Here is a 20,176-nt window from a genome sequence, read left to right as displayed (position 1 = left end):
CTTCATCTGTGGGACAGAGTCCCTAGCACCTACATCCTGGGTGGCTCAATGGAAAATACTCCTGAGCACTGTGGAGCCAAAAGATGATCTGCCCCTGGACACCACATCCAATTTGTAATGGGAAACAAACGTGTGAGGAGAAGCCCATGTTGCAGCCGCACAAATATCATCCATTGATAACCTAGCCTGAAAGGCTGTGGAAGTGGAAACTGCTCTGGTAGAGTGTGCTCTGACTGGGAAGGGCAGGTTCTTTCCCCCTGTCTGATAAATAAAGGAGACGCAACCAGCTATCCACCTAGGGATGGTGACCTTGGATACCGCAGACCCCAAGCGATTCTCTGAAAACGAAATGAAGAGCTGGTCTGACTTCCGCCAATCTTTAGTCCTGTGTAGATAAAAGCGTAGTTGCCTATGAACATCCAACAGATGAAACTGGTACTCTGCCTTATTGGAGAAGTTGCGGAGAAAGACCGGCAGTTCAATGGACTGATTAATATTAGATAAGGAAGCCACTTTGGGAAGAAAGGACGGATTTGGTCTGAGAGAGACTCCTTCTTTATGGAATATCAAATATGGGGGCTTGATTGATAGGGCCTGGAGTTCTGAGACTTGTCTAGCTGATGTGATAGCTGTCAAAAAGGTAGATTTCCATGTAAGAAATTTTAAATCACAGGAAGCCGCAGGCTCGAAGGGTGGGAGGGTGAGAGCCTGCAGAACAAAACTGAGGTCCCAGGGCATAACAGGTTGAGATACAGGGGGACGAAGGAGAAGAGTGCCTTTTAGGAATGCTTTACACAGCCTCTGTGCCATTAAGCTAGGTTCATAAGCACATGAAAATTTGAAATAGCCACCAGGTGAACTTTGATGGTGGCTGAGGCAGACCCTTGGTAGAATAAGTGAGATAGAAATTCCAAAACAGAATCAATGGAGGCTGTGTAGGGGTCAATACCTCTGGAATGGGCCCATATCGAAAACCTTTTCCACTTGCTAGAGTAGACCTTCCTAGTGGACGGTTTATGAGAGGACGAAAGAATATGGACCACGTCTGGAGAAAAATCGTGACACCTGACTACGGATGGAAGTGGAGTAGCCAGGTGGTCAGCCGGAGGGTCTCCAGGGAGGAGTGGAGCTGTCCCGACATATGTGTCAGCAAGTCTGGACGAGGGTCCAGAGTCCAAGGAGCATCCACCATGTAAGGTTGAAGGAAAGGGAACCATACTTGTCAAGGCCAGTGTGGTGCGATCAGAATCATTCTGCTTCCCAAGCACAGCGCTTTCTGAATCACCCTCGAGATAAGGGGAAACGGAGGGAAAGCATACAGCAGACCCGAGGGGCAATTGTGCGCAAGAGCATCCCTTGGGAGATTCCCCCGGTGGGGGAATCAGCGAGAAGTAGCTGCTGCATTTCCCATTGAGGGGACTGGCAAACAGATCGCAGCAAGGCTGACCCCATTTGCTGAATATGCTGTTCGCCACCAATGTGATCGCTCTGCTTAGCCTGTCTGCAATCACATTGGTTTTCCCTGGGATGTGCGTTGCCACCAAGGCCCATTGGGAAGCTATCGCCCAATTCCACACTCTCATGGCCTCTCTGCACAGGGGGTACGATCTGGTTCCTCCTTGCTTGTTGAGATACCACACTAGTGACATGTTGTCTGAGTGTATCGCAACAGACCCTAGAGGGAGGACATCCTGAAGTTCCTGCAACGCTAGGAGCACTGCCCTCATCTCCAGGACATTTATTTGCAAGTCTGTCTCGTGCTCCTGCCACGTGCCTTGGATCATCCTGCCGAGATAATGCCCCCCTCACCCTATCCGGGAGGCGTCCATGGTCACTGTGGCTACTGGGCTGGGTGGAACAAAGGGTTTCCCTACGACTAAGTTGTTGGTGCATAGCCACCAACTGAGGTCCTGCTTGCATTTGCCTGTGATTAAGATGGGATGGGATAGAGGTAGTCTTTGGATGGACCATTGGGCGAACAGGAGCCATTGTAGGATCCTCATATGTAACCTCACTAACGGGACCATCATGTTAGTGGACGCCATTGTCCCCAGTAACTGAAGAACTAGTCTTGCCCTCACACGTGTCAGAGGCATCATCATACGACCCTGTCGTTACAACCCTGTGATCCTCTCCATAGGTAGGAATGCTCTCAACTGAAAAGTATCCAACTCTGCTCCTATAAACGAGACACGCTGTGAGGGTAGCAAGGCAGATTTTTTCCAATTTATTGTAATGCCTAACCAGTGACAAAGATTGATGGTAGTATCTCTGTTTTGAAGAAGTAGATGCTTGGTGGGGGGTGGATAGGAGTCAGTCGTCCAGGTAAGGAAAAGTACAGTTTTGTACCTACCATAAATGTAGATGTCCGATAGGAATGCATCTGCAGTCCTTACAAATGGGTTGTCCTGTCGTCAGGCAGCCCTTCGGTCGGCCGGATTCCAAAGTCTGGGTCTGGCCTCGGCTGGTATCGCACTTCACCCGACGTCATAGCTGTAGTTATTTGGGTATAAAGGCATCAGCCGACACCATTTTCCTCAGTGTTTCTTGCCCCAGATGCCAGGTGCCCTCTTGGAAGGCTAAATTTGGATAAATGCCAATGTTTCCAAATAATAGAGAGCAAACACAAAAAATAAGCATGTATGTACATATATACAAACAAATACACCATAATAGATCCCCCCCCCAGCTAGCTATAAGTTGAGCAATACCCTAGGAGTACCACAGAGGGGAAGGCGGGTGGGTAATCCTGACTGCAGACGCATTCCTATCGGACATCTACATTTATGGTAGGTACAAAACTGTACTATGTCCTTCAAGGATGCATCTGCAGTCCTTACAAATGGGTAGAATACCATAGCCAAACTAGGGGAGGAGGAAAGAAGAGATTATGGTGTAGTTAGGATCCCTTGCAAAACAGCAGTGGCAAAACCTGCTCGGGATCTAGAGTATAAAGGTAAATTATAATGCTTGGCAAATGTATGCACGGAGGTCCAAGTAGCAGCCTCTATAATGTCTTTGGTAGCCACTCCTCGTAAGAAAGATGTGGTAGTGGCTGTAGCCCTTGTAGAGTGAGGCCTGATGTTCTCTGGAGTTTTCTTTCCATGATAGGAGTAACAAAATCTAATGCAATTTCCTATGCACTTGGAGATTGTCTGTTTTGAAATTGCTTTTCCTTCCCTTCCTGTTGCATATGCTACCAGTAGCTGGTCAGTTGTTCTATTGCCTTTGGTCCTGTCCAGGTAGTAGCGTAACTGTCTATGTACATCCAAGGTATGCAACAGTCTTTCTCCCCTGTTCTGTGGGTTGGGGAAGAATGTAGGTAGGTGGATAGCCTGATTTAAAGACACTCTGGATACCACCTTAGGCATAAATGTAGGATTTGTTCTCATGGACACTCTATCTTGATGGAAGATCAGGAAGGGTTGCACTGCCATTAATGCCTGTAGTTCAGATACCCTTCTTGCTGAAGTGATTGCCAGCAGGAAAGCAGTTTTCCATGATAAGTATTGTAAGTCTGCTGTTGCTGCTAGTTCGAAAGGAGGAAGTGTCAATTTTTCTAGTACAAAGTTCAAGTCCCATGCTGGCAATGGTGGTTTCCTAGGAGGTTTTACATTTTTAATTCCTCTCAGAAACTGCCTGAGCAGAGGATGTGAGAAGACAGGAGGATCCACTCTGTATTCTGCCGAAATAGCTGATGCATGTATCTTGATGGAAGAATAAAACAGGCCTGTGTGGAAGAGCTCTGCCAAGTATTCCAGGATGTTGGCTATGTTTACCAGTGACACATCTTCTCCCATTGCGGTACTCCAAATGAGGTATCTTTTCCATTTTGCTGCATAATTTTTTCTTGTTGAGGGTCTGTGAGCCTCAAGGATAATGTCTTTAACCCTTTGGGATAAATTTGGGTTAATTGATCTTATGTAATGTTCCAGGCAGTCAGCTGCAGAGTTTTCAGGTTTGGATGCAGGATGTTGTAGTTGTTCTGTGTTAACAGCAGTGGAACTAGGGGTAGTGCCCATATTTGTTCCCGAGACATGCTCCTTAGTAATGGGTACCAATGTTGCCTTGGCCAGTCCGGAGCTATCAGAATGATCCTTGGACAGTCCTCTTTGATTTTCAATAGCACTTTGTGCATCAAAGGAACTGGTGGGAATGCATATGCTGTCATGTTTTTCCAACTGAAAGATAGGGAGTCCACCTTCCAAGTAAGTGGGTGGTACGTCCTTGTGCAGAATTTCTTTAGCTGGTGATTGCGTGGGGATGCAAATAAGTCTATTTCTGGCAGTCCCCATTTCTTTGTAATGGCTTTGAAGATGTCCGGATGCAGCATCCATTCGTGGGCATCTGTGGAAGTCCTGCTTAGTATGTCTGCTAGAATGTTTTCTTTTCCCGGTACAATAATTGCTTCTAACTGAATGTTGTAGCTCAGAGCCACATTCCATAGATCCAGTGCCATCCGGCATAGAGGGTATGAATGTGTGCCTCCCTGTTTGTTGATGTACCACATAACTGTGGTGTTGTCTGTCCTTATCATCAATAGACCTTCTCGGAGAAATGGTCTGAATGTCTGGATTGCCATTTTTACTGCCAGCATTTCCTTTAGATTTATATGCAGGTGCAGCTGGTCTTGAGTCCATAAGCCTTGTATGCACTTGTCCAACATGTGGGCCCCCCAACCGAGGTCTGAGGCGTCCGTTGTGATGGTTTGACTTGGTTGAATGCTGTAGAAGGGCAATCCTGTGTTTGATTGACAGGCCTGCGCCCACCATAGGAACTCTTGCTTCAGGCATGGTATTATTGGAATTTTGGTTTCTAGGCTGTGCTTGTGTTGAGACCATAAATTCTTTAGGTACCACTGTAGCTTTCTCATATGTAGTCTGGCATGAGGGACCAGTATTATGCAGGATGCCATGAAGCCCAGGGCTTGCAGTACTTTTCTTGCTGTTAGATGGTTCTGCTTTGTTAATGCCAAGAAGTAGAGAGGTAGTTGCTCTTGCTTTTCTGCAGTTAGGAATGCCATTTGTTTTGATGTGTCCAGATCTGCACCCAAAAAGGTTATTCTTTGGGATGGTATCAGCCTTGACTTTTTTATACTGACTGTATATCCCAGGCCTTGTAGCAGGTAAATGACTCTTTGTAGGTCTACTGTGAGCTTGTTTTTGTTGTCCGCTTGTATCAGGCAGTCGTCCAGGTAGGGGTAAATTTGGATTCATTGAAGCCTGCAATGCGCAATTACTGATGCCAGGCATTTCGTGAACACTCTGGGCGCAATAGATAAGCCAAAGGGCAATGCTGAGAATTGATAATGCTCTGATCCTGCAAGAAATCTGAGGTATCTTCTGCAAATTGGTCGTATGGGGACGTGCAGGTATGCCTCCTTGAGATCTAGAGTTACCAGCCAAGACTCCTTGCCCAGCATGGGAAGAAGCTGCTGTAGAGTCAGCATTTTGAATTTTGGAACAATGAGGAATGTGTTTAATGCGGACAGGTCGAGAATAGGCCTCCATTTGCTCTCCTTTCTTGGTACCAGGAAGAGTCTGGAGTAAAATCCCTTTCCTTGTTCCATAGATGGTACCTTTTCCACAGCTCTCATCTTTAATAATTGGTTTACTTGTTTTAGAGCTTCTGCCTTTTGATTCGGAGGTAGGTTTGGCATTCCTCTCTTTCCTGGTAGAGTATGGAAATGAAACCTGTAACCTTGGTGTATAGTTTGCAAAATCCACTTGTCCCTTGTGATGTAATGCCAGTTTTTTGAAAATAAAGCTAGTTTTCCGCCTAAGGGTGCTTCTAGTTGTTCCCTGGTAGGCGGTGCCAGAGCCAAGTCACTGTGATTGTCCTGTTGCAGTGGTGGTGGCTGCGTCTGTGCCTCGCTGGTTGTTACCCTGCCAGTGGCGTCCCCTGTAGGCACCTCTGGATTGGTTTCTGCCTCTTGAACGCCTATTCCTGCCTCTCTGTGCTTTAGAGGAGTCTGGAATGGACCAGTTTTTGGAGGGCCAATTCCTGCTAAACCTTGGAGGCTGGACCTGTAAGAAATCTTTCACTGTTTGTACAGATTTTGCCTTCTCTTCCATCTTCTTCAGTACCTGTTGTGCAGGAGAACCAAATAAATTGGCCTTGTCCATGGGAGCATCTAATAGTTTTGATTTGACATGGTCCGGTAAGGCCTGCTCTTTCAACCATGCATGCCTTCTGATTACTGTGCCAGTCATGGCTGATCTAAAGGAAGCCTCCAGTGCATCATAGCCGCATTTTAAAGAATGGTTACTAACTTGCTGAATGTTATGTACCATTTCCTGAACATACTTCTTATCAAAAGGTTCATCAGAGGACAGTTTTTTAGTTAACTGGTCTAGCATAAATTCTTGATATTGGATCATATGAAATTGACAGTTCAAGGCCCTAGCTGACAGAGTAGCAGAAGTGTAAACTTTTTTACCCCATCTCTCTAAGGACCTGGAATCCCTTTCAGAGGGCAGAGGATTTTTAGCAGAGGTAGTAGCTACAGCCTTAAGCCCCTGGGAGATAGTCTCGGGATCTGCAAAAGGAGCCTTGTATAGATGGTGATGTGTGTCCGGGACCCTGTAGAACCTATCGGGCTTAGCAGGGGCCGGAGGTAATGGATCAGGAGCAGTACAAGCATCATTAAATGCATCATCTACAACAGAAAGAACTGGAGGTATGGCTAAAGGCCTATGTTGTGGTAAATGCAGAAAGGTTCTAAGCCTTTTCCTGGAGTCTGAGAAATCTTGGCCCTGCCACTGAAATTGTTCCCTCATAGCATGCAAGGTTTCCCCAAAGGAAAATTCCTCAGGTGGAGAGGCAGAAGGAATGGACTCTTCAGCATCAGAGTCTTCGTAAGGGGAATAAGGAGCCTCTGGAGGGTCTGTATTGTCTGTATCATCAGAGGAATCATCTGTGGACACTGGCTCAGGGGGCTCTGCTCTAGGCCTCTTCTCTGGAGGTGGATGAGAGGCCCTTTCTGGATGAGTCTGGGATCCCCGGATTAAAGAAATGAGATCCTCTGCCAGAGAAAGCATTTGGGTACTGGAGCTGGGCCTGTGAGAGGGGGTCTTAACAGGCACAGTTTTTGTAGCTTTAGCTGCTTTAGCCCTGGCAAAGGCCTTAATGGACATGGCTGCAGGAGGCCTAGCAGCTCCACGTGCAGGGGTGGAAATATCCAAGGGAATAGTGTCAGATAATTCCTGAGAAACCGCAACTGCAGGTTGGATTTCAGAAGCCGATTCCACCAGGTTAGAAGAGGCCTCGGTAGAAGGCATGTTTTCGGCTGAAGGAAGAACCGCTTGCTCGGTTTCAGCCGAAACAGAGACACTGCGGTTGGCTTAACGCGGTTTCGGCGAAACCGCGGACCGCGTGTCGGTCCTTTTCCTTGCGTTTTTGGATATTTGCGGTCGGAGGATCCGGCGGCATAATATAAGCAAAATCAGAGCCGAAAAACTGTTCAGCAAATTCCGACCGACGTCTAAGCGTCCGTCGGTTAAAAGAACCACAGGCTAGACAAGCCGCTACGTCGTGGTCTGGGCCTAAACAAGGTAAGCAGTAAGAGTGGAAATCTTTATGAGGTATTTGTTTCCCACAAGTTAAACAGTTATTCACTTTTTCTGACATCGGCTGAGGCAAGAAAGAGTCCCCAACGGGGTACTTAGCTTTTTAGAAGTCTTCGAAGTAGTATTCGTTAGTAGTAATCTCTGGTTCTGACCCACCGGCACTTGCGAACAGCTTCTGCTTCGGGCACCACGCGGCAAGAAAGACTGAGGAAAATGGCGTCGGCTGATGCCTTTATACCCGAATAACTGCAGCTATGACGTCGAGTGAAGTGCGACACCAGCCGAGGCCAGACCCAGACTTTGGAATCTGGCCGACCGAAGGGCTGCCTGACGACAGGACAACCCATTTGTAAGGACTGCAGATGCATCCTTGAAGGACATCATCTGGAATCCTTGACATCTCAAGTGAGCCGTCACCACTGCCATGCACTTGGTGAACACCCTGGGGGCTGTGGTGAGACCAAAGGGCAGAGCTCGAAACTGGAAATGCCTGGCTCCCAGCCGGAAGCCTAGATGACATCTGGATGCTCTGTCCATTTTGATGTGGTAGTAAGCATCCTTCAGGTCGATGGAGCACATCTATACTTTTCCCAACAATGGGAGAATCGATCGTAGTGTGACCATCCGGAATTTGGACTTGTGTACGTAATGATTGAGTTGGCTGAGATCCAAAATGGGTCTCAGGTCCCCCGTTCTTTTCGGCACCAAAAAGAATCTTGAGTAAGTCCCTAATCCGATCTGGTCTGGGGGGACTGGTTGGATGACTCCTTTTTCTAGCAGCTGAGAAACCTCTGATGCTGCTTGATCCCTTTGACTGGGAGGAACGTCTGGGATCCATTGGACGGGACGGCGATGCGGAATAGAATGGCATGGTGTAACCTCCGGCGATTATCCCTAATACCCATCGGTCCTGGGTGATGTTGACCCAGGCTTCTGGATACCGGGAAATTCGACCCCCGACTGGCTCCAGAGAAGCACAGTCGGGCACACCCTCAGGAATGAGAGTATGGGGAACCACAAAAGGAATCGCGGCCCCCAGAATTGCGGGGGGCCCCCTCTGCCTCTGGGGTGACATCTCCCTGAATACAACCCCCTCCCCTGCCTCGGGAGGGGGTCTCACCCTGTGCGGCAGGAAAAGGCCTTTGTGATTTCCTGAACCACATCTTTCCCCCTCGCTGATCCTTGGGATAAGGTCTCGACGGGAGGGAAAAATGGGCTCCTACGGCAGACAAGGTCTTTCCTTCTTGCTCGCACCTGGTGAGGGTATCTTTCACTTTGGTCCCGAACAAGGAGGAACCATCAAGGGGGGCATCAGTGAAGGAAGACTTAAAGGCCCCCGCAAAGTGACACAGGCGTAGCCAGGCTTGCCTCCTGAGGGCCACCCCTGAGCTAGCCACCCTACTAGTTCCCTAGGCCGCGTACGAAATCAGTCGCATGGACGAGTTAGAGATGGAGTTGAGGGTAGAGAGCTGAGCGTTGACAGTCTGAGCCACCGCCTCAGGCACGTTACCCGTTAGAGTATCTCCTAACTCCTTAAGGAGATCTCTCTGGAGCCGTGTGAAATGAGACAAATAATTCAGCGACTGCAAGTTAAAGGTCCCTGACGACAGGGTACGCTTCCCGTACCGATCCATCGTCCTAGACTCCTTGTAAGGAGGATGGACCGAAGAGGAAGACTCAGCAACTTCCTTCTGTGTGGCAGCCGCCACCACCATAGCATCTACCGGGACTCCCCTTGTTAAAAACTCTTTCCCTTGGGGAGGAGACAAAAATTTGTTTGGGCGTCGAGGAACAGGCTCCACGGAGTCAGAAGTCTCCCACATCCTCTGACAAATAAGGTCCAGGAGCTCGTCGAAGGGTGGAGACACCCAGGAGGCGGAGAGCTGAGCGCCAAAGGCCTTAAGGAATACTGACTCCTCCTCGGAGGGGGTTTTGGGGCCAGTCTCCTCTTTGTTTCAAGATCTCCAGGATATCGGAGAATGAAACATCCTCAGAGGAAGACTTAGGGGACCCCTCCGATTCCTCGAGGTCAGTATCGGAAGTGAGGGACTCGTCCTGGGAGTCTACGTGCTTCCTTTTGCACAATTTCTTTCTGGGGGGGTTCCTCAGGCACAGGCTCTGAGGGCTCCTCAGAAAGAAGGGGACCGCTCGTGGGGGAATCCTTAGGCTCTGCTATCCAAGGATAGGTGAGTGTCAGAAGCTCTCGCCAGTGTTGTGGGGGATGGAAGACACGATCCGAGAGAAGTAGCTGACCTAGCCAGAGCGCTCCACACAGCCTCGAAAGCGGGACCTCCCGAATCTGAGGACCGACTGCCTCCCAAGGCCATGACCGTGACCGGTGTTTCCGCAGCCGAGGCACCGAGAGGGAGGCTCGGAACCGAAGGGTGTTCCGAGGCATCCCCTTCGGGCCTGACCGAGGAAACCCGGGTCTCGAACCCTGTGGAAGGGACCGACAGGGTTGGAGCCGATGCTGGCAATGATAAACCCTGCTGGGGGATCGTAGCTGACACAGGAACGTCCCTCGGAGCAGAGCTTACCGGTTCCAACGACAAGGATGCACTCGGAGGAGGAATAGCAGGAACAACTAACAAAACTGGCTCCGGAGCCGACTGGGTCGGAGCCGAGAAATGTTTGGCCAACACCGGCGACTGTAGGAGCCTCTGCACCACCCTATCTACATCCAAATCGGAAAGCCTAGAGGATTTGGAGGAGATGGATGGAGACCTGGACCTCCAATTTGGAGAACCCTGCCTCAAGCTTGGCGACCGGCTCCGAATTGGTTCCAAAACTATCGGAGCGGACGCAGACTCAGTTGACACAGCTACCTCCTGCGGCCCCGATGCCTGTGGAGCCAAGGAAGCAGACTCGACAATGGTAATTTTACAAGGTGGCTCCGAAGTAATAGATGGAGCCAGAGACCTTTTCTTCGATTTGGAGGATTTAGACTTCGACTGGGAGCCGAACCTAAATCCTCCTCAAAGGACGGTTTTAGCAGTCCCTTTAGGATCAATTTGTTTTTCCTCTCTTGGAGCACCCGAGGACTAAAGGCGTGGCAGAAACTGCACGACTCCTGAAGGTGGATGGCTCCAAGACAGTAAACACAGACCGAATGTCCGTCTGTAATGGACATTTTATAGGCACACTTTGTACACTTTTTAAAGGCCGAGGGACTATGCTCTTTTTGTTCCTTAGACATGCCAAGCCAACAATTGTAGCAGCCGCTACTGACAAAAGGCAGGAAACCGCTAACATAGAAACGGAAGAACAAGTATAATCAACAACCAAGCACAGGGGAGAACCTCTAATTAAAACGGTTCTCAACTTAAATTAAGTAAAACGCACCTAAGACAGCCAGACAAACACCACAAGGAGGACTAGGTCCTCTAACTCAAACGGGCTTAGCCCGAAGGAAAAAGGGATATCACACACAAAAACACTCGCAAACTACAAAAAATAACACAGCAATAACACTAGGAACAACTCTATTTGTATAAGAACAATTAGCCAAAAATTTTCACAAGAAAAAGGTTTTTTAAGCAATACTTAGCCACAGCCAAGTCGAGACCACGTCCGAGCTCTACAAGCGGCAAACGAGATCTGGGAATGTGGGGCAATGTATTGTGGGATACCATCTTAGCCCAGCCAGTCAAAGACTTTCGAGCTAGTAAATAGGCCGAGTCGGAGCCGACATTCGGATCCGAACCCACAGGTGAAGAATGTAGGCGAGATAGGACTACATAACATCCATTTATTTTGTAATCATTATTTATGACCTTTCTGCCAAGTTTCATAAAGCTACAACTGTTGGCTTTAAAGTTAAGAGTGTTCATGTATTAATTTATTTGTTTGTTCTGTTATCTGGAAAATTAAAACTTGTCAGATACTTAGGGAGAAAAACTTCACAATAACCTAGACACAGAAAACAATAAGCATTTCAAAAGATCTGATAACATGCACAACAATCGATTTATGGAATACCACAAGTTTGTGTAAAAACATAAAAAAATACTTTTCATATAACAAGACAGACATTATAATCTTCAATTTAAAATGTTACTGTTGACAAACATATCAGTGAAAAAAAAGATAACCACTACATTGGTTAGAGTTTGAAGGCCAATTAAAAGAAAGCTGGAAAAGGGTCTTTCTTAAATGATATAATGACAGGATCACTGCATCAGTTTAGAAGAAGATAATTCCAGAGTTATTGCTGTATCAGGTATATATTTTTTGCAGACCACTGTAGAGAGCTTCAATATATTTTGGTGAGGTACAACCCATTTCTCATGTCTACATCTAAAAGGAACAGTTAAAGAAAATAGCAATTATACAGACTTGTGGGTTATAACACTGGTAACACCCCAGGAAAGGAAGACAACCACTCACCCTGACTTGCCTATGCAAGATCATCAGTTTATCCACTGCCATCTGTATTAAAAAAGTGAACCATGACTGTCTCAGACAGCAAGCAGGTATCAGAGAAGGATTCTTTTTTTCCTCCTTTAACCTCTAGCAGCAACATTATGATTATAGAGGTTAGAGGAAATGTATACTGCAGACCTTAACTCTAACTGACGAAAAAGGTACTGATCACTTAAGCCAGACTGTGAGGAAGCTTGAAGCAAAATACGGCATGCTGGTAATTCAAATGAGAGGTAATGATCCACTTTTGGATGACCCCATTTTTGAAAGTTCTCATGAAAAAAGTAGTTTTATCCAGTTTCCACTGGTAAGAGACTGAATTCTCATTGCTTAGATTGTTTTCCTGACTTCGAATACAAATGGCTTGAACACCTGACTGTTACTGTTCTGTCCTAACTTAACATGGCTCGTCTACACAGGGAACAGGCTTGGATTGCAGAAAATTATTTTAATTTAAATCTGGTGCTAACAGTGTTGATTGGCTATACAAATGAACAGCAAAACACGTGACTAAGACCTAAGTAAATGTTGGCACATTTATATTGTGGGAGGGCTCCTCAGATGAAATACAAAAGGCAAAGTCCAGATTTTGCATTAATGTGAAACCTGAAGCCCAAGCCAAACTACTACACAAAAGCAAGTAGCAAGAGTTGCCCCAATTAAGACATGCTAGGAACAGTAAGAGAGCATAGGTCAAAACTGAGCTCTTCATTTTCCTTTCAGTAGCAATCTCCTCATTTACACGTATATGAACTGTATCAACAAAGACATTCAATAAAGAGTAAATAGAAACTCAAGTTAGAAGTGAGTTCCTGATCTCTGTTCCAAGAGTGATTTCTACCTCAATGAGCAAATACCGAGTTTGATACTGCTGTAAAAAGAAGACACAGCAGCAGGTCCAGGTTTAGAGCAATCTGAGTCACAATTCAAAAGTTGATGAAAATGAGGGTTAGGAAAAAGTGGGTTCAGTTCAGGTAGGCCCAAATGAAAGGGAGCTTATACACAAAGCTAGGAACGATTCATCCCAGGCTAAATAAAAAGAAACCAAACCTTTAACAGCTGAGCTGACATTTTCTGACATACTTTTTAAGGATGTCACTGATGTGTGGAAATAAGGACGACACTTTTCTGAAGACCTGGTCTCAGTTCTAGGTGAAAGAGGGAACTATGATAGTCTTTCTTACTCAGAGCTATAGTTAAAATTAAGACTAGTTTCATCCTTTGTCAAAAGCATTTATTACCATTTCCCGTCACAGTATACAAAAACGTACTTACTCAAGTGTAAATAACAATCTGCAATTTGGAATGCTCCTACAAAGTCATGAATTTTTATTCAAAATGCCACAATGCTAAAATAGGTCATTGCTTAGCTCTATTCAGCAGCCACATACCTGCAATGCACCAATAGCAGCACTCTGGAACCTGAGATCTGTTTTGAAGTCCTGAGCGATCTCACGAACCAAACGCTGAAAAGGCAATTTACGGATGAGTAGCTCTGTGGATTTCTGGTATCTTCTGATTTCTCGCAAAGCAACGGTACCAGGCCTAGCAATATAAAAAGTATCACATAAAATATTACAAATAGTAAAATACTACCTGTCTGAAAAAATGCAGTTAAACAGTAACATCACATTTACGGGTAGAAAATGAGGAAAATGGAAGTGAAAAATTAGAACAGTTTTTGAGATAGCTGCAATAATTATTCAAGTTTATGCTGCCCTTTAGGCCTTACAGCTTTTATTTTTTTCTCATTCTATCTAGCTTTATGGAAGCTCCTTCCTTCTCAGGACTTCTACTCTCAAGATCTCTGAAAAAACTTACTTTCAGAACGAAATGAAGTACTTCTAAAAAGTCTAAAGTACCTCAGCATAGCAGTAACTACATTTACAATGTGTGATACCATTATATAATTTATTTTATAAAGTACAGTTTTGTACCTACCATAAATGTAGATGTTCGAGTGTAAACACTGCTGCAGTCATTACACTGGGGTTATCCTGCCGTCAGTGCGACAGAGGTATATAAGATGCAGCCGACGCCATTTTTTTCAGTTTTTCTTGCCCCAGATGTCAGGTGCCCCCAAACAGGTAGGCAATTCAAATTGCTAATAAAACATACATAAGAAAAGCAAACAGCAACTTTCAATTACCAGCAAATACTCCCCATAGGGAGTAAAGGGTAGGAGGCATAAGTAGGTACCAGCAAATAAGAGGGGAAGGAGGGAGGGTAACCAGGACTGCAGCAGTGTTTACACTCGAACATCTACATTTATGGTAGGTACAAAACTGTACTATGTTCATCGTGTTACATTGCTGCAGTCATTACACTTGGGTGGAATCCCAAAGCTGAGGTAGGGAGGCTGGTTCTATAAGGCATTAGGGGTGGCTATAAGGCCCTGCAGCACAGCAGTGGCGAAGCCAGCTCTGGATTTGGAGTATAGAGGCAAATGGCAATGCTTTGTGAAGGTATGCACAGAACTCCATGTTGCTGCTTCCAAAATGTCCTTGGTAGGTACTCCTCTGAGGTAGGCAGATGAAGTGGCTGTTGCCCTGGTGGAGTGAGATCTAATACTGCTAGGTACAGGTTTCCCATGGTGAGTATAGCAGAAACGTATACAATGTCCTATCCATTTTGAGATAGTCTGTTTTGAAATGGCTCTTCCCTGTGCTCCTGCAGCATATGCTACCAATAATTGCTCAGATTTTCTGAAAGCTTTGGTTTTGTCCTAGTAGAAGCGTAACTGCCTGTGAATGTCCAAAGAATGTATTAGTCTCTCCACTTTGTTCTGAGGTTTTGGATAGAAAGTTGGCAAGTGAATAGTTTGGTTTAGAGCCACACCTGATACCACCTTTGGCATAAATTAGAAGTTATGTACCTACCATAACGTTCCATGTTAGTTGTCTTCTTCTCGCCTTCTTTCTTGCTGGATGGGTTCGGAGCCGATCCTCGGCTCCGACTTGGCCACTCTAAAAGCTCGACAGCTAGTTCCACCGGCTCCAGGCTCCCCTATATCCCACAATGCTAGGCGGTAACTCCTCAAATCTCGTTTGAAAGCTAAGGCCAGCAATAAAATTCCATAAGGAACAAAGAAGAAAACTCTTCTAGGTCTGTCCTGGCTAGGGGGAAGGAGGGTGGGACGCAAGAAAGAAGGCGAGAAGAAGACAACTAACATGGAACGTTATGGTAGGTACATAACTTCTAAATGTTAAGTTGTCAATCTCGCCTTCATTCTTGCTGGATGGGACCGCGTCCCTAGCACCTTGTACCGGGTGGCCTATCGGAACAGACTCTTGAGTACAGTGGAACCAAAGTTGGCTCGGTCTCTAGAGGCCAAATCCAACTTATAATGAGAAATGAAGGTATGGGGAGAAGCCCAAGTAGCTGCCAAACAAATCGAATCAATAGGCAGCCTGTCTTGGAAAGCTACAGAAGTGGCTAAAGCTCTAGTTGAATGAGCCCTGGGTTTGGATGGCAACCGTTGATGTCTTGTCTCATACACTAGGGTAATCAATGAAGTAAGCCATCTAGAGAGAGAGAGACTTTAGAGACTGGAAGGCCCATTCTACCTTCTGCATAAGAAACAAACAGTTGGTCAGATTTCCTGAATTGTTTGGTCCTGTCTAAATAGTACCTAAGTTGGCGATGAACATCTAAACAGTGTAACTTTTGTTCTGACCTATTAGAATAGTTTGGGAGGAAAACAGAAAGCTCAATGGTTTGATTCAAATTTGCCAAAGAAGCTACTTTGGGCAAAAAGGACGGGTTAGTACGCAAGGATACCCTGTCCTTATGAAATACCAGATAAGGGGGTCGACTACACAGAGCATGGAGTTCGGAGACTCCTCTAGCTGAGGTGATAGCTACTAAAAAGAGTGTCTTCCAAGAAAGCAACTTTATAGAACATGAAGCCGCAGGTTCAAAGGGGGGAAGAATTAAGGATGTCAGAACCAAGTTGAGATCCCATTGAGGAGGAGGATCTTTGATGGGTGGTTTGAGTAGAAAGACTTCCTTTAAAAAGGCCTTGCAGAGTTTATGAGACATGATAGAGGACTCTGAGATTCCAACATGAAAGTTGGAAAATGCAGCCAATTGAACTCTAATGGTAGATGGGGACGAACCTGCATGGAAAAGTTCGGCTAGAAAGTCTAGAACTGTTTGAATAGAAGCAGTGAAAGGATCTATATTCTTTGACTGCGCCCAATAGGAAAAACGTTTCCACTTGCTATGATAAATCTTCCGAGTGGAAGATTTATGAGAGGCAATCAAGATATCTCTAACTGAGTGAGATATCAAAGGAAGCCTGGCTAAGGTCGGAATTGGAGGAACCAAGCTGTGAGGTTCAGAGAGGGAAGGGAGTGGTGCAACTGACCCGACTGATGGGTCAAGAGGTCTGGAACTGGGTCCAGATGCCAAGGTTGTTCCAACAGATAACGGTGGAGAAAGGGGAACCAAATTTGTCGAGGCCAGTAAGGGGCAATAAGGATCATAGAAGCTTCCTGAGCGATGGCTTTCTGTATCAGCTGGGATATAAGTGGGAAGGGAGGAAAGGCATATACAAGTCCCCGGGGCCAAACGTGCACTAGAGCGTCTCTGCTGGGATGGCCTGGTTGGGGAAAGAGGGTGAAAAAATCGTTGCACTTGCTGTTTTGGGGAGTAGCGAAAAGGTCGCAGCAAGGCCTGCCCCACTTTCGAAAAACTTTCTCCAACACTGAATTGTTCAGAGACCACTCGTGAGGCATGAGAATAGCTCTGCTCAATTTGTCCGCAATCACATTGGGCTTCCCGGGGATGTGCGTTGCTAACAGAAATCGCTGAGAAGAAATCGCCCATTGCCATAGTCTGAGTGCCTCTCGTCATAGGGGGTAAGACCTGGTTCCACCTTGTTTGTTGATGTACCACACTACAGACATGTTGTCTGTTTGTATTGCTATAGTTCCCTTGGGAAGAGAGTCTTGTAGGGCTTGCAACGCTAGAAGCACTGCTCTCCTCTCTAGGACGTTTATGTGCAAGTGGCACTCGAACGGTTGCCACATGCCCTGGACTGTCCTGCCCTGGAAATGCCCCCCCCCCCCACCCGATCAGGGAGGCATCCGTTGTCACTGTAGCAACCGGAGGGGGAGGGACAAAAGGTCTACCTAGGAGGAGCTGAGGAGATGTGATCCACCAAGAGAGATGACTCTTGCACGACTGAGTTATCCGAATAGGATGGGACATTGGAAGGCTTTGGTAGGACCATTGTGTGAAGAGCATCCATTGCAAAATCCTCATGTGGAAGCGAGCTAATGGTAGGAGAAGGATGGCCGCCGCCATAATCCCCAAGACTTTCAGGATCTGTCTGGCTTTGACTTTGTTCTGCAAAAGAAGAAAGACCTGTTTGTGAATGTCTGCTATCCTCTGCTCTGTGAGTCTGGCTGACATCTTGACTGTGTCTAGATTTGCGCCTATGAAAGTAATAACACGACAAGGCGACAAGACAGACTTTTCGTAGTTTATTGAAATGCCTAATGCCTGACATGTGCAAAAGGTGTAGTCTCTGGCGAGGAGTAAAAGATGCTTGGTGGGGGCTGTAAAGAGCCAGTCGTCTAAATAAGGAAACACCTGCAATCCTTGACGTCTCAGATGGGAGGCTACCACTGCCATGCATTTGGTAAACACTCGGGGGGCTGTAGTGAGACCAAAGGGCAGGGCTTTGAATTGAAAAAGTACAGTTTTGTACCTACCATAAATGTAGATGTCCGATAGGTATGCATCTGCAGTCATAACATATGGGTTGTCCTGCCTCAGGCAGCCCTTCGGTCGGCCGGATTCCAAAGTCTGGGTCTGGCCTCGGCTGATGTCGCACTTTCCCCGACATCAGAGCGTCTGGGGTATAAAAGCATCAGCCGACGCCATTTTCCTCAGTTTTTCTTGCCCCAGATGCCAGGAGCCCTCTAGGAAGGCTAAATTTGGATAAATGCAGAAAAGTTCCAAACATTTGCAAAATTATATACAAATATAAACAAACAAATACACCATAATAGATTCCCCCAGCTAGCTAAAAGAGGGGTAAGTACCCTAGGAATACCACAGAGGGGTAGGAGGGAGGGTAATCCTGACTGCAGATGCATACCTATCGGACATCTACATTTATGGTAGGTACAAAACTGTACTATGTCCTTCAAGGATGTATCTGCAGTCATAACATATGGGTAGAATACCATAGCTAATCTGGGGGAGGAGGTACTAAGAAAAGGATGGTGTAGTTAAGATCCCTTGCAGGACAGCAGTAGCAAACCCTGCTCTGGATCTGGAGTATAAAGGTAGATTGTAATGCTTGGCAAATGTATGCTCGGAGCTCCAAGTAGCAGCTTCTAAAATGTCCTTGGTAGCCACCCCTCGTAGGAAGGCTGTAGTGGTGGCCGTGGCCCTTGTGGAGTGAGGCCTGATGTTTTCAGGAACTATCTTTCCATGAAATGAGTAGCAAAATCGAATGCAATTTCCTATCCATTTTGAGATTATCTGTTTGGAAATTGCTTTTCCTTGCACCCCAGTAGAATATGCTACAAAAAGTTGGTCAGTTTTTCTGCTTGTTTTTGTTCTGTCCAAGTAGTAGCGTAGTTGTCTGTGTATATCCAGGGTGTGCAAAAGTTTTTCCCCTCTATTCTGTGGGTTAGGGAAGAACGTAGGCAGGTGGATAGCTTGGTTCAAGGATACCCTAGATACCACCTTTGGCATAAAAGTAGGATTGGTTCTAAGAGAAACTCTGTCCTGGTGGAAAATAAGAAAAGGCTGCACTGCCATTAATGCTTGTAACTCAGATACTCTTCTTGCTGAAGTGATTGCCAGAAGGAATGCAGTTTTCCAAGACAGAAACTGTAGCTCCGCCGATGCTGCTGGTTCAAAAGGAGGAAGTGTCAGTTTCTCCAGCACAAAGTTGAGATCCCAAGCAGGTAGAGGGGGTCTTCTTGGAGGTTTAATATTCTTGATCCCTCTCAGAAATTGTCTGAGTAGAGGGTGCGAGAAGATAGGTGGATCCACATTGTATTCTGCTGAAATTGCTGAAGCATGAATCTTAATGGAAGAATAGGACAGTCCATTGTGGAACAATTCTGCTAAGTATTCCAGAATATGTGTTATGTTTGCCACTGTGACATCTGAGCCCCTTGATGTGCTCCAAATTAGAAATTTCTTCCATTTAGCTGAGTATGTCTTCCTTGTGGAAGGTCTGCGAGCCTCCAAGATAATGTCCTTCACCCTCTGAGATAAAACAATTGGATTGGTATTTAAGGAATTTTCCAGGCAGTCAGCTGTAATGTTTTCAAGTTGGGATGCAGGGTCTTGAAATTGTTCTGCGTCAGAAGAAGCGGCCATAGGGGGAGAGGCCATGATTTTGCCTGAGACATGCTTCTCAATAACGGATACCAGTGTTGCCTTGGCAAGTCTGGAGCTATTAGTATCACTCTTGGCTGTTCCTCCCTGATCTTCAGTAGAACCTTGTACATCAATGGGAGAGGTGGGAAGGCATATACTGTTAGGGCTTTCCAGCTGAAAGAGAGAGAGTCCACCCTCCAAGCTTGTGGGTGGTATGTCCTTGAGCAGAATGTCTTTAGTTGATGGTTGAGTGGGGAGGCGAACAGATCTATCTCCGGCATTCCCCATGTCTTTGCTATGAGCTGGAAGATGTCTGGGTGCAGCATCCATTCGTGTGCATCCATGGTTGTTCTGCTTAAGCTGTCCGCCAGTGTATTTTCTTTTCCTGGCACGAACTGGGATTGTAGTTGGATATTGAGATTCAGGCATAGTTCCCACAGATTCATAGCCATCCGGCATAGAGGGTAAAAGTGTGTGCCTCCCTGCTTGTTTATGTACCACATGACCATGGTGTTGTCTGTCCTTATTAACAGGTGGCCTTGTTGGAGGAAGGGTTTGAAGGCCTCGATTGCATGCCTCACTGCCAGCATTTCCTTTTGGTTTATGTGCATGCTTAGCTGTCCTTGAGGCCATAGGCCTTGTATACATTTGCCCTCCATGTGTGCTCCCCATCCTCGGTCTGAGGCGTCCGTGGTGATGGTCTGCCTTGTTTTTGGTTTGTTGAAAGGCATCCCTCTGTTGGACTTGCAGGCCTGAGCCCACCACAGGAATTCCTTTTGAAGGCATGTAATGATTGGTATCATGGTTTCTAAACTGTGACTGTGCTGCGACCATAC

General features: G+C 46.3%; 1 protein-coding gene across 1 annotated transcript in view; it reads right to left on the bottom strand.

The window, feature by feature from the left end:
• Positions 1–20,176, bottom strand: part of LOC122811800 (histone H3.3A) — a 369,158-nt gene that overhangs the window by 50,049 nt on the left and 298,933 nt on the right. Inside the window, exon 3 of the mRNA XM_044083915.1 lies at positions 13,382–13,535. Within this exon, the coding sequence (XP_043939850.1) occupies positions 13,382–13,535 (154 nt within the window). The remainder of the gene's footprint in view (positions 1–13,381; positions 13,536–20,176) is intronic.

The sequence above is a fragment of the Protopterus annectens genome, chromosome 1.part0, assembly GCF_019279795.1.
Source record: "Protopterus annectens isolate FY-2018-M chromosome 1.part0, PAN1.0, whole genome shotgun sequence".
NCBI classification, from domain to species: domain Eukaryota; kingdom Metazoa; phylum Chordata; order Ceratodontiformes; family Protopteridae; genus Protopterus; species Protopterus annectens.
Note: the sequence above shows the minus strand (reverse complement) of the source record. Positions and strands in the feature narration are given on the sequence as shown.